At 49.6% G+C, this 24142-nt stretch overlaps 1 protein-coding gene across 3 annotated transcripts in view; it reads right to left on the reverse strand.

The window, feature by feature from the left end:
• Window positions 1–10284: 10284 nt before the first annotated feature.
• The window catches only part of LOC133753512 (uncharacterized), a 212508-nt gene continuing 198650 nt past the window's right edge, over window positions 10285–24142 (reverse strand). For 2 of the 3 annotated variants that reach the window (XM_062184189.1, XM_062184181.1), the window contains 2 exons: window positions 22953–23090; window positions 20280–20365 (listed from right to left, as the gene is read on the reverse strand). In XM_062184189.1, the coding sequence (XP_062040173.1) occupies window positions 22957–23090 (134 nt within the window). In that variant the 3' untranslated portion in view covers window positions 20280–20365; window positions 22953–22956. Of the gene's footprint in view, window positions 10777–20279; window positions 20366–22952; window positions 23091–24142 lie in introns of those variants that run through there. The other variant, XM_062184180.1, reaches the window with a different exon arrangement.

Consider the following 24142-nt stretch of genomic DNA (forward strand, 5'->3'; position numbering starts at 1 on the left):
CCAAGTGGTATCATAACCTCTGCACCAAATGTCAGCCCCTAGAAGTTTAAAACTCAGTTGAAACATCCCTCTCTAAGAACAAAAATAACACAACAGGCTCAATATCAAAAAAATACGTTTATCAGTAAGGATATTATAGTACTTTAAGATTATAAAAATCAAAATTACTTTCAATTTGAGAATGTATTTCCTATATTACTGCAATGGAATGAATGCTGGCCGCCAAAAACATATATACACATCCTAATCCCTAGAATCTGACTATGACCTTAAACAGCAAAAGATGTGATTATGTTAAGGATCTTATCCTGGATTATCTGAGAGGACTCTAAAGGTAATCATATGTACTCGTGTGAGAGAGAGGCAGGAGGAGTTTATAGACTGATACACAAAGCAGTAGGCCATGAGAAAATGAAGCAGAGAGAGATCCAGCCACTCTCAAGGAAAGCCCACAGACACCAGGAGCTAGAAGAGGTAAGGGACAGATAGATTCTCCCTTCAAACCTCCAAACTGTGCCCTGCCATTGCCTTCACATTGGAATTCTGAACTCCAAAATTGTGAGAAATACCTTTTTGTTGTTTGGGACCACCTAGCTTGTAGGAAATTGTTATGGCAGTCCTAGCAAACTAATACAATTATCCTTATGCTACTTTCTTGATTTCTTTTTTGCCTTCCACATGAACTTCATATCCTCTAGAGTTTCCAATTATTGAGATGCTATGCTGAAAGAGAAACATAAGGTGGTGAACTCATAATAAAGTCAGAAGTCATATTGTCTCACATGATATAACACCAACACAGGGTGATTCAGTTTTCACACATTAATGACCATCATGGCTGGAAGATACCAGAAACTAGTCAGTTTTGCCTTTTTAAGTTATACATGTATCTAAATTTCACATTGGATCCCATTAATCTGTACAGTTACTCAGTGACAGCTAATGCAAATCAATTTTTAAACATCAAGAATGAGAATAACCTTGCAATTGATGAGTTAACTCTCTTTGATCAATTCATGCTGTTAAGAAATCAACACATGGAGTTCTGGTTCAGCATTTATTCCTGCTTCGTTCTATCAGAGCAGGTGGGGATCCTGTATGGAAGGTCTCCCAACTAAGGGTGAGATTCCCCAAGGTAAGGTGATGGTAGAGACGTTGGTTTATCATCTAGCCCAGGCAAAAGACTTGGCAAAAGAGGATGATAAATTCCTCCAGGTAGAGAAGGTAGGGATCGAGATACTGATAAGGGTACGTCTCCATCTCCCTATGAATGCCGTCAAATAGATTTTGAAAATTGTGAGCCATTTGAGGGGTTATGTTCCTCCTGTAAAACAAAGAATCAAATATTTAAATGCTTGTAATAACATATGCATCCTAGAACATTTAATAGCAGACATGGTTTTTTAACACTGTTTATTAATGTATCAGCTTTTAAGAATTTAACAGTACATACAAATGACTATAGATGTATGAGAGCCATTTTAAACTCAACAAATGATAACTTCTGCTAATATTGCAATGCTAGGAAAGCGGGCACCCTCATCAAAGGCCTTGTGAAACACTGCTCTGAAATAATGAAAGATTAGATTTTATGATAAATGTGTGCCAAAAAAAAGAATATTTGGCTTGGGCCTTTGGGTTTAGTTGCTTCTAATATAGATCATTAATACAGGGTCATGGGTTTGATCTCCCAGAGTGCCAAACTGGTTTACACAAAGCTTTTGTCCCTAATGTCAGTGATCTATCTGCTAAACAGCCACAATTAATGAAAGAGAATAACCATTTGCATGGTAGTATGCACTTAACAGAGTTTTTTACATATATTATATGTTTTGGCCCTCATTATAACCTTGTGATACAGGCTAGGTAGGTGATTCCATCTCACTGATTATAGATGAGGAAACTGAAACTGGTCAAAGGTCACACAGTTGGTGTGGAACAGGATTAAAATTTGAATGCAGATCTTCACACTCCTAATTCACTTCCCTTTCTACTATAGCCCATGACATCCTCTTGAATGAGGACAAAAGCCTTGGGGGATGGTCCACTGGGGTTGTAAACACAGAGAGTCACTGCTTAGAAATGTGAGAGGGGAAGAATGAAGATAGAGATCAGTGAAAGCTTTATTGAAAAGAAATGTGAGGCTAGTAAAAGGCCACCAGATTGGGTCACTTGGAGTTCACTGCTGACTTTTGAGACATAACTTTTCAGTAGCATGGTGGAAACAGGAATTCAAGCAACAAACAGCCAGAGGACATCCAGATGTTAAGAGGCCATCTTTACTTTTTACTGCCCTCCAAACACAATCTGTCTTCAGGATAGTATGCGAGCAGGTGAGAGTGAAATTTGAAGTTTGTGGAAATTTTATGTGTGGGACATTTATCAAGAAGAAAGTAGAATGATATAGAAAGTTGATATGTTTGTTAGCCAAGATTTACCCCAGTCTATAGAAGGCTATGCGGATGGCCGGCACCGTGGCTTAACAGGCTAATCCTCCACCTTGTGGCGCCGGCACACCGAGTTCTAGTCCCGGTTGGGGCGCTGGATTCTATCCCGGTTGTCCCTCTTCCAGGCCAGCTCTCTGCTATGGCCCGGGAAGGTAGTGGAGGATGGCCTAAGTGCTTGGCCCTGCACCCGTGTGGGAGACCAGGAGAAGCACCTGGCTCCTGGCTTCAGATTAGCGCGATGCGCCGGCCGCAGCGGCCATTGGAGAGTAAACCAACAGCAAAAAGGAAGACCTTTCTCTCTGTCTCTCTCTCTCTCACTATCCACTCTGCCTGTCAAAAAAAAAAAAAAAGAAAAAGAAAAAAAAGAAGGCTATGCAGATGATGAAATTTATTGAGAGTATGCTTTGTGAAAGGAAATATCATGGACCCAATTCTTCACATCATAATAAAAAAGTACTCTCAAAAACAATTTTGTGCCGGCGCCGTGGCTCAACAGGCTAATCCTCCACCTTGCGGCGCCCGCACACCGGGTTCTAGTCACGGTCGGGGCGCCGGATTCTGTCCCGGTTGCTCCTCTTCCAGTCCAGCTCTCTGCTATGGCCCGGGAGTGCAGTGGAGGATGGCCCAAGTGCTTGGGCCCTGCACCTGCATGGGAGACCAGGAGAAGCACCTGGCTCCTGGCTTTGGATCAGCGCAGTGCGCCGGCTGCAGTGCGCTGGCCGCGGCGGCCATTGGAGGGTGAACCAACGGCAAAGGAAGACCTTTCTCTCTGTCTCTCTGTCTCTCTCTCTCTCTCACTATCCACTCTGCCTGTCAAAAATAAAAAAAATAAAAACAAGTTTGCTTTTGTGTAATATGTTGTCACAAAACATTCAGGGCAATTCAAGAAATTGATGCCTGACTTTTTTCCATGCATGAAAATGGTTTATTGTCTTGCAAAATCAAATCTATGGAGTTACTTATATGAAAATGTGAATTCACCAAAAAAATGTGCTTCTGGTCACATTTCCCTTCAATCAAACTGGATAACATTGTACCATAGAGGTCCCTGTGACAATACAAAATATACCTTATTCCATTACCTGGATTCGACTCTGGTGGCCTTCTGTTTCGATTTTGTCTTCCTTTTCTTAGATCTTGACTTAGGTTTACGATTATTCTCCGAATCCTTCATTTGCCTGCAGTGATCACCACCACAAGTGGATGTAATGAAACTTAGAAAACTTAGAAACTATCTAAACACTATTGTACACAAATAAGTAGAGTGTTCCTGGCTCCTTAAATTCCCAGACCCTCAGTTATAACTATTCTGATTACAATGAACTGCTTATGATTGGGAAGGGGGCTAGTACTGCTGGTGGGATGAGTAGTAACAAATACGTCCTCAATTGAAGGCAAAAGAAGAAAATGGATAGATCAGGGAGGTTTTCTTATCTTTGTTTATCACGAACATTTTAACTATCTGCTGTTGAAATTTAGATCTTAGAAATTAATAGTTTTTTAAATGTTTCATAACATAGATTTAAGTTTAGTAAATCATGACAACTAAAAATAAAGATATCTATCAACAGGTGAATGCATAGAAAAATGGTGGTACATCCACACAATGGAATTTAAAAAAAAAAAAAAAAGATGTATTCATTAGGGCCGGCCCTGTGGCATAGCGGATAAAGCTGCCGCCTGCAGTGCCGGCATCCCATATGGGTGCCGGTTTGAGACTCAGCTGTTCCACTTCTGATCCAGCTCTCTGCTGTGGCCTGGGAAAGCAGTAGAATATGGCCCAAGTCCTTGGGCCCCTGCACCCATGTGGGAGACTGGAAAGAAGCTCCTGGCTCCTGGCTTCAGATCAGGCCCAGCTCCGGCCATTGCAGCCAGTTGGAGAGTGAACCAGCAGATGGAAGACCTCTCTCTCTCCCTCCCTCCCTCCCCCCCACCCTTCTCTCTGTGTGTAACTCTTTAAAATAAATAAATAACTCTTTAAAACAAATAAATAAAAGATGTATTCATTTATTGGAAAGGCAGAGTTACAGAAAAAGAGAGCGAGCGAGCTGCCATCTGCTGGTTCACTCCCCAAATGGCTGCAATGGCAGGAATTAGGCTGATCTGGAACCAGGAGCCTCTTTTAGGTCTCCCATGTGGGTGCAGGGGCCCAACAACTTGGGCCATCTTCTGCTGCTTTCCCAGGTGCATTAGCAGGGAGTTGGATTGGAAGTGGAGCAGCCAGGACTCGAACTGGTGCCCATATGGGATGCCAGTGACACAGGCGGCAGCTTTAACCAGTATGCCAAAGTGCTGGCCCCTATACAATGGAATTTTATACAGTGATTAAAAGAAATGAGCTATCAAGGCAAAAGAGAGAGAGAGAGAGAGATGGATAAACCTTAAATGCATACTTTTAAGTGAAAAAAGCCAATCTGAGAAGGCTACATACTGTATGAGTCCACTATCTAACATTCTGCAAAAGACAAAACCACGCAGACAGTTAAAGAGGATTAGTGAGGGGTTCCCAAGGAATGGAAGGATGGCAAAAGGAGGAATGAGTATATGGAGCACAAGGGATTTTTAGGGGAGGAAAACTGTGCCTGGTATATAACAGTGGTTTGGTATGGTACCATAACAGCGCATATATATCATTATAGTTTTTTTATTTACAGTAAACACATTTAGGAACATACTGATACTTCCCACCCCACCTCCCCTCCCCGCCTACTGCCCATGCTCCCACCCTTCCTCATCCTCACTCTCTTATTTCCTCTCAATTTTTTGAAACCCATAGAATGTACAACACAAGGTAAATTCTGATGTAAACTTCAGTTCATAATAACCTATCAAATTAGTTTATCAATTGTAACAAGTCTATCAAGTTAATTGAAGATGATAGGGGAAACTGGGAATAGGGTAAGGTAGAATATGAAAAATCAGTACTTTCTACTCATTTTTTTCTATAAATCTAAAACTGTTCCCAAAAGTCTATTAATAATAATTCACTTATTTATTTGAGGAAAGAGAGCACTCCCATCTACTGGCTGTTTCCTAAATGCTTGCAAAGGCTCCTTGGGGCCAAAGCTGGGAGCTGGAAACTCAATCCACATCCCTTAAGTGGGTGGCAGGAACCCAAGTACTTGAACGATCAGTGCTGCCCCCCAGAACCAGCATTAGCAGGAATCTGGAATCAGGAGTAGGGTATCAAAAACCCAGGTATTCCTAGGTAGGATGTGGGCACCTTACTTAGTTTCTTAACCACTAAGCCAAATGCCTAACCCTAACTTTTAGAAAATAGTCAAGCATGGAGGGCCAGCATTGTGGCACAGCAAGTTAAGTCACCTGTGATGTCAGCATCCCACATGAGCACCAGTTCAAGTGCTGGCTGCCCAGGTCTGATCCAGCTCCCTGCTAATGTACCTGGGAAAGCAGAGGACAGTGGCCCAAATTCTTGGGCCCTGCTATCCATGAGGAGATCCAGATGGAGTTCCAGGCTCCTGGCTTCAGCCTGGCCCAGCCCTAGCCATGGCAGCTATTTGGGAAGTGAACCAGCAGATGGATACTCTCTCTCTCTCCCTCCCTCCTCCTCCTCCCCCTCTCCCCCTCTCTTTCAAATAAATAAATAAATAAATAAATAAATAATTTAACAAAGGGAGTCAAGCAACTCAACTTCTGATTCTTTAACTTTGAAGAGACGTTACTATGAAATCACTCACAGTGATGTACCACACTCCAAATTCAAATCTTTCTACTGCACCTTGAATGATCTAGCATCCAAAAAGAGGTGCTCCACAAAAGCAGATAGCGCAAACTCAAGTACACCACAGTGGCATTTTCCTCGAAATGGCTAATCGCAACGCTAAATGTTACAAGTGGGAATGTGAGTGGTGGAAACCAGTATCAACCAGTGTCCTCCCTTCCAGCAGCCTACAGCACGGTTGCACTGCTAAGCCACAGAGACCATCAGAATGGTGAACCTTCTGCTGCTGGCATCCTGTCCTAGTCCCTACCTCAGTCTGTCCTCGAAAAAGATTCAATGAAGCCTGAATGTTGAGAATGAACACTGCTCTAATCCAGCTGTAAGGATGAAACAATGTCATCTGAAATCATTACAGAAGGTTCTACACATACCCCAGTGATGCCATTTCTGTTTCTCAAAGTGATTTATCTTCCTATCTAAAATTGTCTTCGGAGTTCATGGAGTAGTAAAAACTACTTTCACTTTTGTTTATAACTGAGAAACAGAATGGTTTGCACATCAGGTGATAACAGCTTTATGATGCTGACCACCTTCTCTCACCTGGTCCCTACCCCTCCCTTCTGTAATGGGTTTCACTAACAGAACATAGCCCGGATGTGTCACATGGAACAAGAAGCCAATGTATGCTGAACCGTGAGGCAGCTCACCTAAGTCCCCACGAGAGGGTGTGTGCCAACTCTGTGATCTGTAATGACAGAATAAACAAAAATTGGAACATAGTCCTTTATGACCGCCTCATCAAACTTCAGTGAGTGCAGATTCCTACTAAAGTCACCAGGGAACGACACATCAGAAACAACAAGGAGCGATTCACCTTGAATGTTCCTGGGAGCCAGCCATGTGCTGCACAGAAATATACCAGGCATTCCATAGCTGTGCTTGCTTTCCTTCAAACACACAAGTGAGTTCCTGTTTAACCCTTTCCACTAGGAATCTCAGTTAAGTGTGAAAAACCGCTTAACCAGAAGGATGCAGAGTAGGAAGCATTTCACAAGTGAAGCTTCCCATCAGCCTTCAGGGATTCCAGTGTAGGCCCACACAAGGCCCTTTCTTAAGCAACCCATGGAGACAAACAGGAGCCACCCCGAATTCTTCCCCAGCTCAAAAGTCTATGGAAATACCAGGCTACTCTGCGAGCCTTGACAAGGTCTCAGGACGCTGAAATAACGCTGCCCCTCTGCTCACTGGTGAGCACTGAGAACACAGCTCTGATACAGAGCGATGCCTCCTGTCCCCTCCATTTCTACCAGACCTGCAGGGCACCCGCACAAATTGAGGAAATCATGTCAGAGAGTCAGGCTTGTAAACCTCAAGGCACTCATCTCTGGGTAGAAAGCGGTCTTTTCCGGAGCTTTGAGTCTACAGCGGGACGGGGTGCTGGGATTGACCCAACAGGTTGCTATTTGTAATCGCACAGGGAGAACTCCCACGACCACCATATTCAACAGTTCCAGCTACTGAATGTACAATGGCACGGCGCCTAACCAAATACCACCAGAGGAAGTTCAATGAGAGATCATTTAGGGTGAGCTGCTGCTTTTCCTAGAAGCTGACAAGACAGATGGCGGAAGGGGCGCAGAAGACGACAAGTTCACCTAGCGGGCGAGGACCGCCACCAGCTGTGGGACCTGTGCTGGTTGCAGCTCAAGCGGCTGTGCAGTGCCCGGCAGCGGCGCCACCTGAGCCTCGGCCTGAGGTTAAGGAAGCGCCTGCCCAGGCCAAGAAGGCGGCGCCCCGCGTGGAGAAGCCGCGGGTGCTGACCTGCGGGACGCGATCGTGCTGCCCGAGGCGGTGGGCAGCGTGGCGGGCGCCTACAACGGCAAGCCAGGTGGAAATCGAGCTGGAGGTGACCGGCCGCGACCCGGGCCCGTTCTCCATCACCCACAAGCCTGTGAAGCATCGGGGCCGCCCACGCTCGCCCCCTCACCCCCTCTAGTGGCCTGCTCCGCCAAAAAAGGCGCGCACGTTCCAAAAACGATGAGCTGCGCCTGCGGAAGGGGGCACAACTCCCACTGAGAACACTGTGACATACCTTACTGGTGTTCTTGAAGTCTGGCGCTTGTTCTTGAAGTCTGGCTCCACGCCGGCTAGCAGTCTCACTCCTGCTTCCTTCCAATACCGAGACCTGAAGAGGAAGGAGATAGTGTTAAATGCCTTCGTCAGGCACACAGACCACGCTCCTAAGGAGGAGTTCGGCGTGGGGAGAAAGTCTTTACTCCGGAGCAACGGGAAAGCCGCCCGTCCACTACATACCCTGAGGAGCCATAAGCCTCACCCTACAGGTGGTCAGACCTCCTAGCGCAAAACCCACTGTGACGTAACCCATGGTGACGTGCGGTGACGTCACCCTGTACTGGGCGAGGTTCAGGCTGTGGTGAAAGCTACCGGTCAACCGTTTCTGCTCCCCTGGGCTCAAGTTAATGAATTCACTAACCTTAAACTGTACATCCACAGATCCGGAAACATTCTCCAACTCCTAACGTAGCGATTCCAACCAGGGTTCCGTAGCCAGGCCCTGGGTGTCAAGTGACAGTTTGGCTTAGTAGCTGTTAACAGCTCACACAACCGCACCGAGCCCCTAAAGTGAGAGGCTCTTGTGAGGGTCTCTTGATCATTTGTGAGGGACAAATTTTCATGAAAAATCAGCAGGAAGCACAGGATAGTGCCTCTCATTGCGATTTTCACCCCCACTTCTCCACAGGCCCTCACTTCACCCCCCGCCCCCAGGTCTGTCCTCTGATGTTACTGCATCAGCCAGTCCTTTGCTGTGTGTCCTGGCCGCAGGTGCAGCTCCACCCCACACCATTCCCCGTCTCTGCCGAGTTTGCTGCATAGCCTGAAGGCTCTAGTGATACATGAGTCCCAGGGATCTTACTGTCTCAGGCTCCCACTCCGGAATAGGAACTCCGTGAGGGCAGGGAGTGTTTTTGTGTCTCTTGGCTGTACTTCCGGGATTAAGAACACGTGAGGCACATAGTGGATGCTCAAAGCTATTTGTTGAGGGAATTCATGAAAGTCACCTTTGGCCAGAACACGTCACGCTCATGCCATTCTGCCAGGTGACTGCCCACAGTACGGGTGTCCTGTCAGAACTTCCCTTCACACAGTTACATTCTGATACGGAAGCGCCTTAAAAATGAGTACTTCTGCTCAACTAAGCTGTTCCACAATTCTGGAGACAAAAAGCCCCTGACTCCATCCCTACTGAACCAGCTCCACCAGTAATCAACATTTCACCACCCATTATGTTTGATTTGCTATTTTTTGTGCTGGAGTATTTCAAATCTCATATGACTTCATTCATGAATCCTAACCAGCTATACACTCCATAGAGTCTACTATATCACACACTGTAGCTGATAAGCACTTTAGAAAAAGTTACCAAAACACCATCATTTCATCTATCAAAAAATATGATTATTCTCTAATGGCACATGAACACATCTGTGTCCACATTCCTTATTTGATCGAAATAAACCTCTTAAATTTGACATGCTCTTATTAGGATCCAAAGAAATGTTATGCACAGCGTTGGTTCAAATATTTTTTATTCTTCTCTCAATCTAGAACAGCTCCCCTTTCCTTCTCTGCTACTCCTTTGATGAGAGACCAGATTATGAGCTGTTTGTACCAATATCCACAGTCTGCATTTCCATGAAAGCATCCTTGCTGAAAAATGTTCCTTCATAAAGAGAATATCTTGGGCCGGCACTGTGGCTCAATAGGCTAATCCTCCACCTTGCGGCACGGGCACACCGGGTTCTAGTCCCGGTTGGGGCGCCGGATTCTGTCCTGGTTGCCCCTCTTCCAGTCCAGCTCTCTGCTGTGGCCCAGGAAGGTAGTGGAGGATGGCCCAAGTGCTTGGTCCCTGCACCCCATGGGAGACTAGGAGAAGCACCTGGCTCCTGCCTTCGGATCAGCGCGATGTGCCGGCCGCAGCGCGCCAGCCACGGTGGCCATTGGAGGGTGAACCAATGGCAAAAGGAAGATCTTTCTCTCTGTCTCTCTCTCTCTGTCTACTCTGCCTGTCCAAAAAAAAAAAAAAAAAAGAGAGAGAGAGAATATCTTGGACTTTGCCATGTTCGGGCACAATGTTTGCAGCAAGAATATTTGTGATACATACTCTGGGCTCTGTGAACTCACAGGATTGGTTTCACACACTTTTGATGGAAGATTGATCTGTAAGTTGCAGAATTCTCACCTCGAGGCCTCCACATTATGGAATTTCCCATTCCACCTAAATATTCCTAAATGAATGTACTGGTTTATTTTTATTGTGGATATAGAATTCAGTGTCGTGGCATTCATCATTTTAAAGCATACAATTCACCAGTTTTTAGCAGATTCACGAGATTGTGCATGCATTACCACAATCAATTTTAGAACTTCCATTGGCTCCATGAAGGCCATGTCCCTTAGCAGTCATTCCTCATTTCCCCCTGCCAACCCTGGCAGCTACTGGTTCACCTGAGCTCTTCTGGACACTTCGTGTGAACGGACCCTGCAGGTGCAGTCTTCCGTGTCTAGTTTCTTGAACATGCCATCATGTCGTCAAGGTTAATCCATGTCGCACCACGTGCCTGCGCTCTGTAAGGGAAGAGACGGAGGTGAGCCCACTCTGCCCGTCATGGAGGATAACCTGTAACAAGACAGGCTGAGAAGAGAAAAGCAGAACAAACTGTTGGACCATAGTTTGCGTGTCACGGAGGCTTCCCAAAGCAGACTCAAAGAGCCAGGTGAATCATCCACTTGTATGCTCAGGTTCAGTGTAGACTGTGGTTAGACAACAGGACAGGATCTGATGCTAACTGCAGGGGGAACCAGCGAGGCCTGCCTGCTGTGGGTGTCTGGACATAGCATTCCTTTCTCCAGGTGGAGGGCAGGATCCCTGCGGACCCTATGATATGCGATCTTATGAAAGATGATCAGAGAAGCCTTACATGAGGAGAGTAGATCAAAGTAGATCAGAGAAGTTCTTTAGGGCCAGCTCCAAGACGGAAAGGGAGGGGAAGACTGGTGTAATATTTACTATGCCTTGCCCTGGGGAAAGGGGTTCTAGTTTCTGCAACCCACATTAGGGGAGAGAACTTCAATTTCTGTGGTTTGCCTGGGCAGGGAGGGAGCAAGGGGAGCAGGAGCCCGGAGGACAGAAGGTCAGAGGGTAACTTTACTCTGGGGCTGCTTAGGAGGCCTTTGTTCGGGGTGCCATTTCTGAGGCCAGCAAGGTCACGCCTTGCGTGACTGAGCAACAACTCGGTATGAATGTTCCACGTTTTGTGTAGACATTCATTCGTCAGTTGATGGCTTGCTTCTCCCTTTGGGCTTTGTAAATGGTGTGGTTGCAGACGTCCAGGTACACCTTTGGATCCCTGCTTGTAGTTCTCTCGGGTGTGTGTGTACAGTGGGCCTGCTGGATCACGTGCTGATTGCATTGTTCAAGTGCAGTGCGAGTCCCAACCTGTTTCTGCAGTGGTGGCATCACTTTACTGTCCCACTAGCAGTGCACGAGGCTTTCAGTCTCCACATCCTCACCGCACTGGTCATTTTCCATTTTATGTATGCATGTATGTATGTATTCGATGAGTTGTTTATTCAAACACTGGCTTATTTACTTGAAAGGCAGAGTCACACACACACACACACACATAAAGAGAGAGAGTTTCTATCTACTGGTTCACTTCCCAAATGGCCAGAACAGCCGAGGCCAGGGGCCTGAACCCCCATCCAGGTCACCCATGTCGGTGACACAGATGGAAGTGCTTGGTCATCATCTGCTGCAAGTTCGTTAGCAGGAAGCTAGAGCAGCTGGGATTAACACTGGCACTGGGAAATGGGATGCTGGGGGCCCAAGTGGTGGCTTAACCAGCTGTGCCACAATGTCTGTCCTTGCTTTTTATGTTTATTCTGGCCATCCTAGTAACTGTGACATGTAATTCCTGGTGATTTTGATCTGCACCTGCCTACTCGACTAATGATACTGAGCATCCTGTCTCATGCTAATTTGTCATTGGCGTGGAGCTAGCCAAGTTTGCAGCCTGAGAGCCCCTCACCTGTGAATCTGGTGCCCCTCAGGTTCACACTGGCAAAGCCATTTAGCCTCTGTGGACCTGGGATTTTGGCCACAGTGAGTATTGAGTCTGTGCATGTCCAGGGAGCTGGGCCAGAAAACAGGCTTTGAGTGGGTTCCCTGTGAGGCGAATGGCCATTACCCCTAAAGTGAAAGCACAGAACAAGGCACCCAGACAGCCAGCTGAGATTCACAACTCAGGGCTGTGACCTAGGATCCCGGCTGGGAAGGCGGTGGCTGCTCTGTTCCCTTTGCCCTTGGGGCCAGGTGGGGAAGCGGTGGCAGAGCATGAAGCCCTCCCTCCCACCAAGTGAAGGCAGCTGGGATTCGGGCGCTGTCCTGGGCAGCCCTGAAGTGCAATAGGGCAGCTGCCTGAGCAGGAGAAAGCTCCCCAGGAGCCCATTTAGTCTCCTCCCCGTGCCTTGGGAATTCCACCCTCCTCTGGTCAAACAACCAGGGACAGGTGGGAAGAAAGGGCTGTGAGTTGGGGACCAGCAGGTGATCTTGGGGGGGTGGGGGGGGGCTGAGATTGTGAAGCTAGCTGGGGATGGGGAGGATACAGGGCATTCTAGGAGTTGGGGGGAGGGGACAGGGCATTCTGGAGCGTTGGGGGGAGGGGGGCAGGGCATTCTAGGAGTTGGGGGAGGGGCAGGGCATTCTGGGGAGGTGGGGGAGGGGCAGGACGTTCTGAGTTGGTAGCAGTGAGTGGCCGGTTGTCTTGTCCTGGGCTTGAGGCCGAGACTGAGGGGTGTCCTTGATGAGGGGTTACACCGCTGAGGGCCCTGGGCAGGGGTGGCTTCAGCTGTCGCTGAAATACTCGTGTATTTGTGGTTTCTTCAACAGGACAGCCTTGTCAATGGAGAGAAGCAGGATCCACAGGGACGCCCTCACAGTGCATTGTTTAGCAAGCCGGCAGCCTGCAGCTCTCCCATGGGCCTAGGCGCCTACTAGATGATTCCATGAAAGGCTCTGGATTTGCATCTCTCCCCGCCCCCACAGTCCTTAGGGAACAGGGGCTGGGCGGCTGCACCTCCGCTGACTCCTCCGAGTGGCGTCATCACAGGTGATCCGGCTTTACTGTATACCCCACAGGTGTCTCCACGCGGGGACCGACATCTTGCTAGAGGAGCGTGTTCCTTTCCTCATAAGGAAGGAGGGTAGCGCGGAGGGCGGCGGTCCGGCGGGGCAGCCCTCCGAGTGGCTGGCACTGTGGCGCTGGCCGGACTTGCAGCAGCCCCTGGACGGCCGCGGGAGAGGCGCTTCCCTGGAGTAGTTCTTGGGCCAGAGGCGGGAGCTTGCGGGACCGCCTCTCCCCAGCGGAGAGAGCAACGAAGACTCTAATCCTCCCAGGCACGCAACACCGTTCAAACTGCACGTATTCCAGTTGTTACCCCTCAAGGCTTTGGCAAGTGCTGACCGGTCTGTTTTTCACGTTATTTTCCGTTCCCGTCACCGTTTGCGCCATGGCAACTGGGACCCCACTCGTAGGGAAAGCAGTAGGTTCCCACCTGCCGTTCCCAAGGCCCCCTCTCCCCGCCCCTTCACACACCCAGGGAAATCTAGGATATGTCCCACTCTTCCTCTGGGCTGCAGAGGCACTGGTGAAACCGGATTTCTCTAATCCTTTCCTTCCTTGAATTCTTTATTTAAATTTTTTTTTTTTTATTTTAAAGTCAGAGTTAGAGGGAGAGAGGGAAAGAGGTCTTCCATCCGCTGGTTCACTCCCCAGATGGCGCAACAGCCGGAGCTGTGCCGATCCGGAGCCAGGAGCTTCTTCTGGGTCTCCCACGCGGGTGCAAGGGCCCAAGGACTTGGACTATCCTCTACTGCTTTCTCAGGCTATAGCAGAGAGCTGGATCGGAAGTGGAGCAGCCAGGTCTTGAACAGGCGCCCATATGGTGAACAACCCTGACAATGGTCACGCCATTTTAACTACCCCAGCACCATCTTAGGCAACTCTAGTAAAACATTTCCTGGAATTTGGGCCGAAACCATAAGTCACGGGCAGGCAGCTGCGGTTTGAGATAACGGTGCCAGATAAAGGCATGGGAAGCACCCAACCGCCCCTTATCTGTGGGTCCCGGCAGACGGCAAAAGTATGCAAGGTATTTTCTGCATGCCCCCACCCCATTGTCTTATCGAAACCCTGTAACCACGCTTTTTTTCTGCTTCTGTATCCCCCGCTTCTGCTATCTCCCAGGTATATAAGCGCCCCCCAGACACTACTACGCATGCCTCTCTCCTGCCTCCCGCTGAGTCGGGTCTGGAGACGGCGTCCGCGAGCGCTCGTGAAATAAAGTCGCCTCTTGCATTTGCATCGTCTGGTCTGAGGATTTTTGAGTCTGGGGTCGCAATCTAAAGGACCCAGCGGGGATTAGGGTCCTTCAATGGGATGCCGGCACTTCAGGCCAGGGCGTTAACCCACTGCGCCACAGCGTGGGCCCCCTTTCTTGAATTCTTAGAGCTCCCCAGGAATGGGGAGGAGGTGTGGAGGTCATGGGGACTGGCGTTGGCAGCCAACCCTGGATGTAAGGTGAGACAGCAGGACTCGGGGTGGAGCAGGCCTTTCTCCTGGGCGCTGAGACTCAGCCAGGTAGGTCTCCAAGTCTTGCCTTTCTTTGCCTTTCCGGGACTGGGAAGGACGCCGGGCAGGTGGCTGAGTGTGAACGCCCTATCAGCTCATCGTGGAGACAAGCCAGTCCCTATTGGGCGACCCTCACAACAGTGGCTGAAGCCCCACTGGCCTGGGCGGCCTGCGTGCATCTGGGGACTCAAGGTGGGGCTGCGGCGGATGGTTGGTGTCTTGTGACTTGGGGCAGCTGAGTTTTTATCGGTGGGGAAGCCTGGTGCCCTGACAAATGCAGGGAGACAGTGTGCAGCTCTGGGGTCTCCTCCAAGGGTGGGCGTGGAAGCTCGTCCCCATGGCTGTGGGGTGGGCAGGGGGAGAGGAGGTGCTCACTGAGCCCTCCACTAGGATGCTCCCGCCATCCCACCACCTGGCTGGAGGAGGGCCTGGGGCTTGGTGGGTATGGATTGAGAAGTTGGGTCCCTGCCCAAGGGACTGGGCTCCCTGGAATTTACCCAGACCTAAAAACAGTACGGCTCCATTCCCACCATGAACTCAATCATGTTTAATTAAGGTTGAGCCCCCAAATTTTCAGGGGCTCTTTTTTTTTTTAACAGCCCTGTGAAATAGGAGGATGTGGAACTATAATTTTTAATGAAAGAAATAATGAAGTCTTTTTGAAATGTGTAGGATTATACAAGTTTGTGGTAATACCAACCATGTGTAAGTGGAACAAATTACACAGAAAAGTTTAAAAGAATACACTTTTTCTGATTATTTCTAAATGATGGTGGGCTGTGTGTGATTGCTCCTGAGTGTCCTTGTTGATGTTTCTTGTTACTGCTACTGAGACAAAAGTTTCACCTTACTTCCAAAATTTAAATATCTAAGTTCTGCTGAGATATAAAAAAGTATATTTGCCATTTGTCCTACGTTTTTCTGGTTTGTCGTAACATGAGCAATTTTGTGTGTTCTTTTTTATGTTTCATTGGATGGATTCTGCATTGAAGATAGAAAGATACTCCTCCCTTCTTGGTGATAAATTTGTCCATGTTTTCTTTCTTTTTTAAAAAAAGATTTATTTACTTGAAAGTCACAGTTACACAGTGAGAGGAGAGGCAGAAAGAGAGAGGGAGAGGTCTTCCATCTGATGGTTCACTTCCTAATTGGCCACAACAGTCAGAACTGTGCAGATCTGAAGCCAGGAGCTTCCTCTGGGTCTCTCACGCAGGTTTAGGGGCCCCAGGACTTGGGCCATCCTCTACCGCTTTCCCAGGCCATAGTAGAGAGCTGCATCAGAAGTGGAACAGCCGTGTCTCGAATTGGCACCCATATGGGATGCCGACACTTCAGGCCAGGGCGTTAACCCGCTGCACCACAGCGCCCGCCCTGTCCATGTCTTCTTTTAGTGGTATAATTTTGTTCACTGACATTTAGTTACTGGATCAGGATTTGGAGTTTATCCTGGTGAATTGTGTAAGGCATGGACCTAAGAACCTTTCATACGTGAGTTGCCTTGTTTCCAAGGCTATTATTAGCCCCAATGTATTTATTTGGGAGCAATCCTGTCACGTACTAAATTCTTATACGTCTGCACAGATTCTAAGTGTATTTTGATCTACAATATATTTTCTTAAAACGAGTTTTACTTGAAAAGCAGAAAGAGACAGAACTTCATCCACTGGTTCATTACTCAAATGCCCACAATAGCCAGGAGCCCTGAACCCAAACCAGGTCTCCCATATGGGTGGCATGAACCCAAGTACTTGAATCATCACCTACTGCCTTCCAGGGTGAGCATTAGCAGGAATCTGGAATAAAGAGCAGAGGGAGACTTAAATCCAGGTATTCTGATAAGATTCAGGCATCCTAAGCATAGTCTTAACTACTATGCCAAACACCTGCTTTGTACCATGTATTTTCATACATGGTAATGCTAGTCTCCCCACCAAGTGCCTATTCATTACCCTGTCTCTCCTGAACACTCCTACCTGTTTATTATGAACAATGGAAACTAAAAAGGCCTCCAAAAGTCTTGTGCATTTTACTTGAGATTGGGATGCATTGTTCAATTAACTAATGAATTAACTTAATCATCATTTTATGGAAGGATATAGTACATCTTTACTCTTGTTTAAGTGTACTTTTCTATCCATTAAGATCTTTAAAATTTTCAGAGGTGGTCATTTGACCCAGCAATTGAGATGCCCACATGCCATATCAGAGTGCTTAGGTTTGAGTCTGAGCTTTTTAGATGCCAGCTCCCTGGGAGGCAGCACATGATGGCTCAAGTAGTTGGGTCCCTGTCACCCAGCTGGGACACCTGGATCAAGTTCCTGGCTTCCAGCTTTGGCCTGACCCAAACCTGGCCCTTGCAGATATTTGAGGGGATGATCAGCATATGAGGACTCTCTTGGTTGTCTGCCTATTTGTGTGTATCTGTCTCTTTGTATCAAAATAAAATCGGCATTTTCTTTTAATCTTGACATTTTCTTCACGTAAGTTTTCATTAGGTTGTAGGGTTACTCCAAGGCAAATAATCTTTCATTTTTGGCATTTAAAAATTGCTTCCTTTTTTTAATATTTCTTTATTTGAAAGACAGAGTTACAGAGAGAGGTAGAGACAGAGAGGTCTTCCATCCACTGGTTCACTGCCTAGATGGCCACAGCTGCACCGATCCAAAGCCAGGAGCTTCTTCCAGGTCTTCCATGTGGATGCAGGGGCCCCAGGACTTGGGCCATCTTCTGCTATCCTAGGCCATTAGCAGAGCTGGATCAGAAGTGGAGCAGCCAGGACTAGAACCGGCACCCATATGGGATGCTGGCACTTCAGGCCAGGGTTTTAACCCGCTGTGCCACAGTGCTGGCCCCAATTGCTTCCTTTTTTCAAAAATGTATTTGAATGGCAGAATTACAGAGAGACAAAGGTGTCTTCTGTCTGTTGGTTCACTCCTCAAATGACCACAACGGCTAGAGATAGGCCTATCCAGAGTCAGGAACTTCTTTGGTTTTCCCAAGTGGATGCAGGGGCCCAAGGAGTTGGGCCATCTTTTCCTGCTTTCCCAGGCCATAGCAGAGAGCTGGAATAGAAATGGAGCAGCCAGGCTCAACCCTGTACCTGTATGGGATGCCAGCACCATAGGCGGAGGCTTAACATCCTATGCCATAGCACTGGACCTTATTTCCTTTTTTTTTTAAGATTTATTTATTTGAAAGGCAGAGTTATATAGGAGGGCCAGAGATCTTCATTCTACTGGTTCACTCTGAACAGTTGCTATCGCCAAGGTTGGGCCAGGCTGAAGCCAAGAGCTGCATCCAGGTCTCCTGCAGGGGTGGCAGGGGCCTAAGTACTTGGGCCATCTTCTGCTTTCCCAGGTACCTTATCAGGGAGCTGGATCAGAGTAGCCAGGAGGTGAACTGGTACCCATATGGGATGCCAGTGTCTCAAGTGGTAGCTTAACCTACTCTGTCACAATGCTAGCCCCTCAAAATTCTATTTCCTAATTTATGCATGGAACTGTGTTGTAAAAATATTGATAAAGCCTTGATTATCAGGAATTTTCAACTTTCTAGGCAAAAATGAATGATGAAATCATTGTTGACACTGCTTGTCATCTACCATTAGAAAAGCAATATTTTGGGGGCCAGCATTATGGCGCAGTGGGTTAAAGCCCTGGCCTGCAGCAGCAGCAACCCATATGGGCACCGGTTCTAGTCCGGGCTGCTCCTCTTCCGATCCAGCTCTCTGCTGTGGCCTGGGAAAGCAGTAGAAGATGGCCCAAGTCCTGGGGCTCCTGCACCCATGTAGAAGACCCGGAAGAAGCTCCTGGCTTCAGATCAGCACAGCTCTGGTCGTTGCGGCCATCTGGGGAGTGAACCAAAAGATGGAAGACCTCTCTGTCTCTACCTCTCTCTGTAACTCTTTCAAATAAGTAAAATAAATCTTTAAAAAAGTGCTATTTTGAAGCATAGGCATTTGAATGTTGTTGTTTATAGCACTAGGTTCGTAAATTTGGAGAAAAAGAAGGTGTAAGTCAATTTGCCAGAAATATTTATGATTCTCTGTGAGGTGCATCATTGGTATCCTTAGATATCATTGTTCCTTATTGGAAGAATGTGGACTGCCTTCCATTACCTCTTTTCAAACATTCCAAAAGGTAATGATAAATGAGAGAAATGCTGATACAGAACTTGTAATCCCCTGAGCACAAGCCAAGGCCCTGATGCATACTACCCCACTTGGATGAGTAAGAATCTGAGCCTGGGGATCTTATGTAATGGACCCTGGTGGCAACAATGAGTTCCTTTGTCTATGATGCAGATAGCAAAGTAGACCACCTGTTTGAATTCCCCATAGCTTAAAAAAACAAAAACAAAACAAAAAAAACCCTTTGATTTCATTCCAATTGGAGTGACTGTGTTAATTTGATGACCTATGTGACACAAAGAGTCCAGTCCTGTCCTTGAGTTTTACTTGCTGGGCGTGTGTACTGTGGTGCTGCACATGGCAGCCTCTAGTATCCTTAGAGCTTCAGTGGGTTTGTGTTTCAGCACTTGGTGACAGCCCTCCAAAAGGGGACCAACTAGTGGGTGCTGTTTCTTCTTCAGACGCATGGGGGCAGCAAGGCTCTGCAAGGTTCATAGTCTGGTTCTGAACGCATCTAACTTGGGCAATGTGCCTGGATGTGTGCATTACCGGGTGCCGGCTGCTGTCCACCCTCAACCAACTATGAGGAAAAAAATATTTGTGATTTCTTAAGATATTTTCCTTCTAAACCACCATTGAACGCCATGGAAAAATGCATATGAGTACCTGTAAGCTTAAAAAAAGTCATATTAGCTCATCTGGAAGTTTTCTATTGGGGGGGGGGGGGGGGGGGACAGGGGCCAGAGCATTGCAGCAGTGGGGTAAAGCCATGACCTGAAGCACCAGAATCCCATAGGGCAATGGTGGGAGTACCAGTAGCTGTTCCACTTAGGATTAAGCTGCCAGTTAAGACATCTGGGACATACCAGGGGATGGCCCAAGTCCTTGGAACTAAGTACACAAGTGATAGACATGAAAGACCTCCTGGTTTTCACTTGAACCAGTCCTGGAGGTTGCCAATATTTCTCTGCATCATTGAGCCAACAGTCATTGAGAGGGGCTGTGAAGGGACCAGGAATGTGTGTGTGTGAAACTCAGAGAGGGAGGGAGAGGGAGGTGCTGTTGATGTGGCGCAGAGCACAGCAGTTAGGGAATTATGAGGGAAGGAGAGAAGGAAGCGAAAGGGGCGGGGAAGAGAAAGGCTAGAGAAGCCTCTTGGGAGTGGAATACCAAAGGCGGTACACCGGGAGTAGACCCAGAGCGGGACGCGGAGTCGAGGGGCCTCGGCGGCCTGTGGTTCTCGTGTTTCCACCGTGTGGTGTCCAGGTCAGGGCTCCTGGGGCTGGTGTGGCACATACCCGGGCTGGGGCTGCAGTCCTGTGGCCGCGCGGCCCCTAGGCCCCAGCAGAGGCAGTCGACTGGTGTACAAAGGGCTCTTGCCATCCGGAGGATGTATCTGGAACAGAGCAGTCTAAGGTGAGAGGTAGGGCACGAGGAGCACAAGGCGGGCTGGTTGGCTGGCATTGGCAGAGGAGTGTCCACATGTGCTCTGGGACGCATGTGTCCTCACCAGCAGGTGGCGCACTAGTGTGCGTGCAAGCTTGAGCCAAGTCACTGAGTGGGGCTATGCCGGGGACCAGGGATGTGTGTGTGCGTGTGTTGGGGGGGTTGAGGGGAGGAGGGGCTACTCTACACTGGGAGGTCTGCCACGGGCCCTCTCTGCAGGGGAGCATCCGGTTCCTGCCCGTTGCGCTGCGTGCCTGCTTCCGGTGCGCCAGGGCACACGGGGCCACCCAGGACATGCTGCACAAGCTGGTGTGGCAGGGGTTGGTGAGGATGTCCAAGTTTGACCGTTGGTGGCCCGGGATTGGGTTGGAGCCCACGGGGCCCTTGGGGATCCAGGGCTGAAGCCCAGTGCAGTGCAGACGGGGCCTCCCGGCTAAGTGCACATCCCCTACCCTCGCTGAGGGTGCCCTGGGGAGCTTCCATTGTGCACTGGTCAGCCCAGGATTGGTGTGCTGAGGCCAGGCTGCACAGCACGGCGCTGCACCCAAGGCTGTGCAGTAGCTCCTCCTGCTCCTTTCGGAGCCAAGCAGAGTCACCCTGCTTGGCAGCTGCCAAACTGGGCCCCCACGGGACAGCGCCGGGCATTTTTGGCTGCAGGGAGGGTGCAGGGCAGACCCTCGGGGCAGGGCAGGTGGCAATTGTGGTGCAGTACCGCCATCAGAAGGAAGCTGGCTGTGGATTCCGCCTGCCCCACCCCCGACCCTGCAACTGCCCCTGCACAGAACTTGCTTGGTGGAGAACTGACGGCTTGGGAGGGTCCCAGGGCCCGACTTGGGAGGGCTCAAGCCCTTGGAAGCCCGGGTCAATTTGGACCCCCTGCGTCTTGTGGACTGTAGGCCCCAGACACAGTCAGGGCCGCAGGGCCATAGGGCTGAACTCCAGGGTGCGTGGCAGCGCCGGCCCTGCCCAGCAAAGCTCGGGAGCCTGGTGGCGGCCATGTCTGGGCAGGGCTAGCAGACATCCGCTCAGCAGAGACCGCCCTGTGTCCAGGGCAGCGGTTAGGGTACCCTTTGCTTCGTGTCGCGTGCCCTGCGAGGTGCAGGGTGACTTGGCCCAAGTGGGCCTGGGACCTCAGAAGGCGCCCCGGGGCTTGGGTGAGGCCTCTCAGAGGCCGCTGGCTGCAGACACCTTGGAACACTGTGCCCTGGGCAGCGGGGATGTGAGGACGTCCTGGGGTGAGGCCGCGAGAGAGGCCCAGGGTGACCTCCGGGAACACGAGGAATGGGCTGAGTCAAACTTGAGCTGAGGCCATGCATTGGAACCCAAGGGAGGCATTGCAGGCAAAGCCAGGGCCAGTCCCAAGCGCTCCCCTGTCCGCCCCACCCCCAAGAGAAGCACACACTGAGCCCTGGCCTTTGCTGTCTTCCCTTTCTCAGGCACCTGAGAAGGAATGGCTCCTGCCTGACCGGCAGGCTGGGACCCCATGGTCCTTCTGGCCCTGCCCTGCCCTGTGAGATGTGAGGCAAAGCAAGGATGGAGCAGACTGCTGTCCAGGTGGCAGCTGAGGACGGTAGTCCAGGAGGCCAGGATCCACCACCAGGAATCGAAGGCCTTCATGGTGGAGAGGGAGGTGTAGCCAACAGCCATGCAGGCAGCCCAGGGCCCTGGGCACGGTCAGCTTGGCCAGCGCAGGTAGCTGCCTCTGTTCCCTGTGGCCCCAGAAGCACAAGGCCAGGCAGTCCTGGCGTGCTGCTGGTGAGAGGGTCGGGTAGGGCCCTGAGCTGGAGGACACTTGCGGCCCTTGAGGGAAGCCTCGCAGCCATGTGGAGCGAGGGGGAGGGGCTGCAGGGCTATGGTGGTGGCGTGTCTCATCCACCTACGGGGACCCTTGACAAGAAAGCCTTCCCTGTGGAACTTGGGCGCGGGGCACTGGGGGTGGCTTCCGGCCCCCAACAGGGGCGTCCAGGCAAGGCAACCGAACGAAAGCTGTGCAGGGGATGGAGGGCCCATCTTGTGTCTTAAGCGTGGGACCCGAGGAGGCCTGAGTAGGCCGGCAGCTGGTCGGCAAGCCTCATTCCGACGGGGTGTCCCCAGAGTGCATAGGGTTGGGCAGTGACAAACACCTTGGACCACTGTGCCCTGGGCAAAGGGGACGTGAGGACATCCTGGGGCGAGGCCGTGAGAGGCTCAGGGTGACCTCCAGAAACACGAGGAATGGGCATCAAACATGAGCTGAGATGGAGGCAGCTGGCCCTCTTGGCCCCCCACCGCCCGCCCACCCACCCTACCCCCAAGAGAAGCACACACTGAGCCTTGACCTTTATTTTCTTCACTTTTTGGTCCCTGTGTAGAAGTAGGTTGTTGCCCTTCCCTTCACTGTTCTTTGGGGTGGAGATATGAGATACTCCATAGATGATTTCTTTGAATGGAATCCCCAACTTTGTATATGGAGAGTAGAGCCAGAACTGGTTGTTTTCTCAGTTTTAGGATTTTTATATTAAGATTATTTGGCAGTTGGGGCCGGCGCCGTGACTCACTTGGTTAATCCTCCGTCTGCGGCGCCGGCATCCCATATGGGCGCTGGATTCTGTCCCGGTTGCTCCTCTTCCAATCCAGCTCTCTGCTGTGGCCCGGGGAAGGCAGTGGAGGATGGCCCAAGTGCTTGGGCCCTGCACCTGCATGGGAGACCAGGAGGAAGCACCTGGCTCCTGGCTTCGGATCGGCACAGCACGCTGGCCGTAGCGGCCATTTGGGGGGTGAACCAAAGGAAAAGGAAGACCTTTCTCTCTGTCTCTCTCTCTCACTAACTCTGCCTGTCAAAAAACAAACAAACCCATAAGGTGATGGTGTCACAAATCCATCTATTCCTTTGGATGGTTTCCCGGAAATGGATATTCCCCACACACAGCCTGAGGGGAACACAGCACTTTGCTGAGCACCCAACACAGTAACCCCCAGTGCTATTGCTCACATGGTTTTGAGCCTTCCTTGGTGTCTTTTCATCTGCAAAGGGAGGACGTCAGGAACAGAGGCTATGGCAGTTGACATTTCTGGGGCCAAAGTGCCATCAAGTGGAATCTTTTTCAGTGTGGCTTCCAGGAGACATGAGGATAGGTGAATTTGGGGCACCCAAGGAACTGTATGGCTAGTCCTGGCACCCACCAAGCATTTCCACTATTACTTTGTCAGCATTGGACCAGCCTTGCTCATGGATTAGTCCTGGGTGTCCAAGCCTGCCTGACTCAGGAGGCTGTCGTGTTTGCTAACCAGGAGCCAAATACTGCTGGGCACATGACCACTTGATCCTTTCCCTTGGGTCAGAAACACGTCTGCAGGCAGGACCCTGCCTCGAGGGACTCAGGGTTATAAGAAACGCAGACTGATGCCCGAATGGCAAACCCCATATCAAGCCAAGTCAAGCCAAGCCTAGGGAAGGCAGAAGGAGACCAACTTGTCAGGGCCAGCCTGTTGTAGAAGATGGAGAACTTCCAGATTACTGGAGACTAGAGCAAGACAGGGCAGCATCAGGCAGGTACATTTTGGTTTCCTCTAGAGCACTGAGAGAAAGGCTGAGTCACAAGTCCAAGGGACAGCATTCCCCTCATGTTCTCACTTAACAAAGAGGGTAATACCCCGGATGGAGCTGTCTGGATGGATAGGATTCTCCAGAGCAAGGACCCAGGTCTGTTTCGTGAATGCACTCATACTTGGAAACAATCTGGCAAAG

Source organism: Lepus europaeus, chromosome X (genome assembly GCF_033115175.1).
Source record: "Lepus europaeus isolate LE1 chromosome X, mLepTim1.pri, whole genome shotgun sequence".
Classification (NCBI taxonomy): domain Eukaryota; kingdom Metazoa; phylum Chordata; class Mammalia; order Lagomorpha; family Leporidae; genus Lepus; species Lepus europaeus.